The sequence below is a fragment of the Calonectris borealis genome, chromosome 1 (genome assembly GCF_964195595.1).
Source record: "Calonectris borealis chromosome 1, bCalBor7.hap1.2, whole genome shotgun sequence".
Classification (NCBI taxonomy): domain Eukaryota; kingdom Metazoa; phylum Chordata; class Aves; order Procellariiformes; family Procellariidae; genus Calonectris; species Calonectris borealis.
The window spans coordinates 93,801,165-93,809,443 of NC_134312.1; the positions used below are offsets into that span (position 1 = coordinate 93,801,165).

General features: G+C 42.4%; 1 protein-coding gene across 1 annotated transcript in view; it reads left to right on the forward strand.

Annotated features, from left to right (window-relative positions):
* Nucleotides 1–3,366, forward strand: part of DPT (dermatopontin) — a 28,956-nt gene extending 25,590 nt beyond the window's left edge. Inside the window, exon 4 of the mRNA XM_075171244.1 lies at nt 1,954–3,366. Coding sequence (XP_075027345.1) covers nt 1,954–2,020 — 67 coding nt within the window. The 3' untranslated portion in view covers nt 2,021–3,366. The remainder of the gene's footprint in view (nt 1–1,953) is intronic.
* Nucleotides 3,367–8,279: the final 4,913 nt, after the last annotated feature.

Below are 8,279 nucleotides of genomic sequence, written 5' to 3' on the forward strand. Positions count from 1 at the left end.
AGAAAATAAAAAATAAACACTATATAACTAAACACAGACTTGCTGATGAGTATGAGACAGACCCAGTTCCAAAATGACACTCAGCATAAACTGGTGAAGTAGCATAGTAAATTTCCAATTAAAAAACCTCAGTTAATGAAAGCTGAAATGAGATGCTTTATACCTATACAGAGCTTAAGAGTCAAATTAATCTTATTCCAGGATAGAGTCACCCAGTCAATGAAACCGTATAAGAGCAGTTAATACCGAAATCTGGGCTCAGGTGTCTCAGCACATCCCTAAGAGGCTGCAGGTTCTGCACCAGTATCCTCACTGTTAGGGGCTGGCCACCAAAAAACCCAGACTGTGCAGGGGTCTTGTAAAGCAATCTGCTATTGAACCATTCCAGTAGCATTACTCGTCCCATGCCTCAGGTTTAGGAGATAACTATTACCAGAACCCAAACTTTCTGAAACCTCTTGGAGTACTATCCATTATCAATTTAAATGACGGCTGCCATTCACAAGGACTGTACTTTAGATCTAAACTCCTGTTAGCCAGTACCAAGCAGCCTAAATTGAACATTTGCTCCACAGCAGGACAGTATTTGATCCTCTGAACTCACGCTTTTTTGTCAAGGGAAAATTTAAGGCACAATAAGCTAAGGTAGAAATTTGCAGCCTGTTGCAGCTATTGGACACTAAATCACTGGCCTCTGCTGTTGAATCCTGCTGCTCCAGCCATGCTTCCTACTAAAAATTGTTAGTAGGTTTCGTATCACTCTCCTGAGAGAGAATACAGACATCCAATTACTCACAAACCAGGAAGAGCATAAACTCTCCTTACACTCATAAATGTTACTCTGCCTCACATGTGACTTGTGGAGATCAAGGATGAGAAGTGAATTTAATTTCTCCCACTATTGATTCCTTCACATCTTTAATAAAGGACACTAGCTAGAAAACCTAGTAGTGGAAAGAAAAAGAAAAAGAAAAAAACCAGTGTGGCTAATTCCCCACTTAGAAATAGCTTGAAAATCACCCACATATTTTACTTTGTACACATTCCTGAGCAATATATCACATGACAATAACTTTTGACAGAACCATCCTTTTCCTCTTGGTCACTGATTTAAAGTCAATTTAGGGTTGATCACCATCAAGAGTCATTGTCTTCTGAAGGATTCTCAGAGACCTAATTATTCAGAGAGCTGATTTTCTTACCTTGTAAGGGAGTGTGAAGTAATTATAACTATCAGACATATTTTATCTCCTTCCAGCCCATAAAAACACAAAGCACTAGGAGGAAAGTCAGCTAATGCCAGACAAATGTTTTTGTTGCCACAATAGAATCATAGAATCATAGAATGGTTTGGGTTGGAAGGGACCTTAAAGATCATCCAGGTCCATAGTCAGGGACACCTTCCACTAGCCAAGGTTGCTCAAAGCCCCATCCAACCTGGCCTTGCACACTTCAAGGTTTGAGGCATCCACAACTTCTCTGGGCAACCTGTTCCAGTGCCTCACCACCCTCATAGTGAAGAATTTCTTCCTTATCTCTAATCTAAATCTACCCTCTTTCAGTTTAAAGCCATTACCCCTTGTCCTATCACTACATACCCTTGTAAAAAGTCCCTCTCCAGCTTTCTTGTAGGCCCCCTTCAGGGACTGGAAGGCTGCTGTAAGGTCTCCCTGGAGCCTTCTCTTCTCCAGGCTGAACAACCCCCACTCTCTCAACCTTTCTTCATAGGAGAGGTGCTCCAGTCCTCTGAGCATCTTCGTGGCCCTCCTCTGGACTCGCTGCAACAGGTCCATGTCCTTCTTATGTTGGGGGCCCTAGAGGTGAACACAAGTACTCCAGGTGGGGTCTCACTAGAGCGGAGTAGAGGGGGAGTAAAGTTATTCTTACTTGTATAGTCTTATCCTCTGTAGTTCTGGCTCACTAATATCTCTCTCTTGTCTGTCTTCCCTGCAGGGATCGTCAGTGGAAATTCATTGTCTGCAGGATGACAGAGTATGACTGCCCATTTCAAAATGTCTAAAAAGATCGAGCGTACCCAACTTGGAAAGCTTGGGGACGGACAGGGTGGGGATGAGAGTCAGTGATTATGGGAGAAGGGCAATTAGGCTTACAAAAAAAGTACTAAGACTGATCAGCTGCCTGCTGAAGATACAATTCTTTCCCTCTGGAGCTATTAAATAAATTGCCAGCCCACGTGCTTGCAACACGATTTTGGAGGATTCCTTCAAGCTGTACCGGCCATTGTATCCCCCAACTAAAATTGCTTATGACATACACGTTTATGATACACAAGTCTGTGGCATATGCAGTTACCTTTTTTATATATACATATAGCCATTCTGAACACATACAACTTACTTTCACATAGCAACTTTGTATAAATTGCTTCCCAGCACAGTCACGCTGAATGAGGTAGAAACATACTATAAGCTTTCCAACACCTACTAGACTTTCCTGTCTCTACTCCGTACTTGGAATCAACCCAGTGATCCCTACCAGCTTCTCTGCGTTTAGTAGCTGAAAGTGTGCTGAAAGTGGCATCGGGAGGTCTCTGACATACTGCATCTGGCGTTACCTGTTACAAACCTCAGCGCAATTCCATTGCAACAAAGGTCTGCCTGCACAGGGGAATTCCAGGTATTTACAACACTGGAAGATGTCAATACCTGATTAAAATGAGAGTAGACCCATCAATAAAAACAGAAGTCTAACCCAGCTTTACTGAGAGTCTCTTTTATATTGTTGTAAAAGTCTCTAATGACATAACTAGCCAGGAGCTCTACCTGGGCAAACCCAAGAGTAGATCAGGCCACTCACACTCTCAGTAAATATGTATACTGCACTTGTCAGGAGTCTACTTTTCAGGTGGGTTGTGTTTCCACTATAGGTACCCTGTACAACATCCATCTGCCCTTGGTAATATATTCTTGGCTTAGAATAGACAAATAAAGCTAATGACTTAGGTGACATCAGTTCCTCCAACTTGCAGATCTCATTCACTGTAAAGGATAAGCTGACCATGTTTCAAGACTGCACAGCACTTGTGCAGCTATAATTCAACAAGACTGACTGTTGATCTCTTCCAGGAAGATCTGAGGTAGGATTTTTGCTCTTGAACAAACCAGAATTTAGGACTCAGTTTCTCAGCTAATAAAGTCAATGGTAAACTTAGCAGTGGCTTTGGCAGTGGTGGCTCAAGGGCCATGATGATCCCATGTACCAATTTAAGGTTGTAAAGCTTCATAGGAAACAGTGGTGTTAGCCAGTCAGTTTCCGTGTTCCAAGCCTATTTAACACATTACTAGCATACCTTCAAGTGTGAGCATTAAAACTACACTTGTCCAATAAAAGAATAATAGGTTTTGCATTGCTGTAGCCTTGCTCTTTCTTGATTTTACTTACACTAGCTTATTGCTTTGCACACAAAGAAACCCTCTGTCATTCTCAGAGACCATGATGGTGATTAGGGAGTTTCTGTGAGGGCCAGTTGCTGAGACATGTGAGTAACAGTGGGAAAGAGAAATCAAGAGGCCTAAGGAAGCTGGAGAAGCTTGTTAGCTGACACTGGTAGACAAGCAAAGGAAGCCAAGAGAGGTCCAGACAGGAGAGCACCAGAGGAGAAGGCACTCATACCAGGGAATTGATGGAAACGACCAGACATTACAATTAGTCATAGAAGGATCGTCTCTGGAAACACCTGCTCTAGATGGACACCCATCTCCCACACAACTTTATCTTGACTACTTAGGCTGCTCTCAATTCTGTGTGCACACCATGGGCTCATGGAGGCCTCTGAGGGGACAGTGCCAGATCAGCTTAAGCTGATTTAGACCCATAGCTTCACCGAAAGGAGCAGTCCTGGTCTCTTGTCCACTGGGGCTGCAGTGTCATATTGTCCCATATGACACCTTTCTCCCTTATCTCGGTCCCAGTCACTTCCTTCCACCCATGCTCTATTCCCAGCTCCACCCTAGCAGTGCATCTGTGTAGGATACATTTCACAGGACTCCTCTTCAGAAAGTTAAGTAATTCTCAGATGAGGAAAGGCGTGGGTGGGAAACAGAATGTATCTTGGGGGAAGGCAGAAATGGGATGCGGACCAAAAAAAACCCAAAAAGCAGAACTGAGGCAGAGAAAGAGTGGTTCCTGTGAAGTCCTAGGACAGCTAGTTAGCAAAGAAAGGAACTGAACTTAGTTTTTATCTAAGTGTTTATCTAAGTTGCAGCATGCACTTCTAATGTTCAGGTAATCTTTGCATGTGGGAAGACATTGCTCCAAAGCTGATAAGGTTCCAGCCCAAATTCCTCAGCACAGAGCAAGGCGATGACGAGCCTGCCTTGCAAAAGTTCACTGGCTTCAAAACCTGATCAAGCCTGCTTTGACTTTCCTAAAGCTTCTGGAAAAGAGAGCCTTTCAACCTGCTTAGGACACCTTACCAAACCTGAACCACATTTCACTCGTGCTAACACAAACCAGATCCCATTGCAGGGAAACGAACAGAGTTGTGCCTATTCAGACCAAGTGCAACTGAGCGCAGATGCCTGGTACGGGAAGCCCACAGCACTTCTTCATTCTCCTGTGTTCCGTGGCACAGAAGCACCGCACCTACACTTGTACTATACGGCGTAAAAGTCACCTCTGATCTGAGAGCCAAGACAGAGCCTATGCATTACTGAAGTCCCATATAGGCCTAACATTTTAAATAAACCCTTATTTTTTAATAAATAAAACATCAGGAAATAAAGCCTTATTTGTTTAATAAATAAGAACAGTATGGATTGAATTCAAACATCTGAGAGAAAATGTAAATGCTGAGCATTGCCCCAGTCATGCCACATGGGCTGCAGATGGCACACTGTCAACGTTGTCAGTGATTTTTTTAGATAAACTAGGGCAGAGTAATCTTTGCATTCACAAAGGGAAATGCAGCAAACTTCAAAGAACAAGGAGAACCTTTTGAGCTTTTCTAACTCTAAACAAAAGAAGTGAGGAAGAAACAGTGGGGTGAGCTGGCTGGGGAAGAGAATACCAACACTGACTCCCTTTGTGGGTCGTCTTTAACCTGAAACTCAATGAAGGCTGGTGCTAAGCCAAAGCCACATCCTCCATTTGATCCACTCCTCTTGAAGAGAGGTCTGAGTAAGAGAACAGCATAAGTAATTGGGGAAAACACAGACAGTTCTATCAACCCCAAACAGTCAAAGAGGAGGACTCGACTGCTCTTCCTCCCAAATCTCAAGATTAACTTAAAAGCCATGCGACTTTTGTAGAAAAGAGAGAGCTCTATTTTTTTCATATATTCTGATTTCTCAGTTTGCAGAGTATATAAGCACTTCCAACGTTTTCAACATTTTTCACTTTCAGTATTTTTCAAGTGCTTCAAACAGTATTTTTCAATTACTTCTCAACAACGCTGAGGCTAGAAATGTGTTTTTTAAGTGAAGGCTGAGATTCTTGTTTAATCACTTGACAATGAGCGGGAGTTTTACAGGACATCAAATACTATGAGACTAATGATAAATATATCAGACTTAGCAACAGAGCACTGATTAAAAAAAGGAATAGCAAAGCCATAGCTGTGTTGAAATAAGGCATATTTCCTGTAAAATCACGAGAGACCCTTCAACCTCTTCCAGTTCAGTGTTCAGGATTTTGTAATATGAGGTAAACCTGGCAGAGAGTCATGGCATCACCTAAGCAGAGAGATGCCAACACAGCTGAAGGGAAACCAGTCTGTGGATGAAGCAAAAGGCCTGGCAGAAGACCAGTTGGCTCCTAGGAAAACTTACTTAGACTTGACTCTTGACTCACAGTCATTGAATTCTTTTCTGGTTTTAAACTTTATTTCAAGCCCATGTTCATCGTACCAGCAACATGTTACTGTACCGGCATGCATCTTTAAGGCTACAGTACTGTTTGCAAACAGAGAGTATGAACATCACTGGTAGTGGCACTTTGTGCCAGAGTTGTTGGCGTGAACCGTAGGCTGGAGGAGTTCTGCTAATAACACATTATCAAACATAAAACATTGCTTGTGCCTAGATTTACTTTTCAAGACAGAGTAGTTACAGAAGGGACTGCTACCTTATTCCTCAGTATTTCAGGGTACTGGTATGTGTGTAGCTTGATGCTCTGCATAGAAATCTGGACCTATGCATCAAGAAGTTTAGAAAAGGCAGCAAGGCTGCGCACATGCTGAAAATAAAAGACGTGCACAAGTGCCTGTGGGTCAGAGCCAGCAGGCTTGGCTCTGTCTTTCTGAGCTCCATACCTGAACAGCATTGATTTCAGTCTTATCCAACTTGTGAACTTTGGCCAAAATCAATGGAGTTCAGTTCTTAAGCAAGAGTCAGGCATCTAAGTACTTTTCAGGATCTTAGCTTAGCTGGTGCATCTCTACAAGGAAGACTGGAAAAACTGGACCTCAGGTTAGAGGGAATCAGTCGAAGTGTGTGCCAAGATACACAGGAATGGACAAGGCACTGCATATTCTGTTTGTACTTTCTCAGACATAAAAGTCCTGAATTGGTCAGGCAGTTGGACTACATGATCATTGTAGGTCCTTCCAACCGAAATAGTCTATTCCATTCTATCCTACTTGAAAAATCAAACTGACTTAACCTCATGAAGACCAGGACACATTCTGCCTTAAGTTATCTTTAAATTATTTAAGAAGAACAAAGAGAAGTCTTGCTGAGCTTAGCATTAAAGCCATGTCAATCCCAGTACGTTAAAAAAAGGCACAGCTACATTTTTGCAGGATGTGAGCTTTAGTTTACATGCAGGGTCAAATTCTCTAGGCCTTGCCTGAACCAGACAAGTCACCACGCTGCAGATCCTGGCCTAAAAAGATCAGCCCAAATTGTGGAGAACACAGAAGACGACACAGGTGCATAAGAGATGGTTCTAGCTAAGAGAAAACTGACAGGAATGACAAGAACTGAAGCGAAAACAGTGAAACAGAGACATGAAGCCACCTGAAGAATATGCCATTACGTAATTTCTTAAAATAAATGCATACTCCTCTATCTTAGGAGATGAGATGACTAGGATAATTTAATACCAGCAAAATTTCAAGAATTTGGAGAAAGCTCCCCAAATAACTTTGCAAAGAAAAAAGCCAGCGCAGTATATCAAATACCATCCTTGAAAAGTAGAGGATTTGCCAAGTGAAGCAGAACCAACAGATAATGTTGATATAATTCTTTTAATCTGTGTTGGGAGCTCTTAACCCTTGACCAAAGAAAACAGAGAGTTGAGAACAGAGGAATAAGCTAACAATGAAGTGTGAGTAGAAGGAGGAGGTGTGATCACAGATGAAGAAAGAGGCAAGAAAAAAACAAAAGCAAACAAATTCTCAACAAACTAAACAAAATGGGCCTTTGGCACAACATGTGGCCGCAGAACTGAACTCCTAGCGTTCCATGGTTGTGTGAGGCTGCATAGAAGGTTTTGCTTCAGCTAACAGAAACACATTGCTCAAGCTACTTTAAAGTTTGAAGTTACTTAAGACTCTGTCGTGGGTTTAGACCCATGTTAAAGTGAACAAGCTTTGACTTGGAAATGGATATATTCATCAGTAAAAACACTGCCGTAATTACACAAGTCATCCATCCAAAATTAAGTGCTTTTGTCTTCCACTGAAATCTAACAGATGCCACGGCTATGTCCAGGGGTGAATGTCGTTCCCATCCACTGGTTTCCATCCATGCAAGCTCACAGGTTCTTTTCCTCCTCAACCTTTACTTCTGTTTTCATCTGGGAGGCAGGGAACACGGCCTTGCAAAGCATCTAAGATGGCCTTTTGTAGGTCTCACCTTGGTAGCCCCAAGCCAGGGTACTATAACCTGGGAGACAAGCAACTAGCTGCTTCTCTGTCATTTTCATGGTCAAGCTTCTCTTCCTCTAGTTTCACGTGATTTTGCACTGAAGCTGTCTGTTCCTGTGCTTTCACTCTCTCTCTCCTGTGTTCGTGTTATTCTTACAACTACTGAAAGATTTTGGGGCAGCAATCTTCTCTGCCTGCCTGGCCTGTCAAGTCACATACAAACTAACTGCATGCAGCACCATAAAAATGATAAAAGACAACAGCTTAAAACAGTATATCATTGTTTAATTTCAGATACACATCCTCACTGCCCAAAGTCCTGGTCCAAAGCCCACTGATAATGGTAGAAGCCTTATAAGGTTTGCACTATTCCTTATGTGAGGAAATAGAGCCACCTCACATGGAGAAAGCTCACATATCTTTCTCAGTCCTAAGCTAGTAGCAGGCAGGG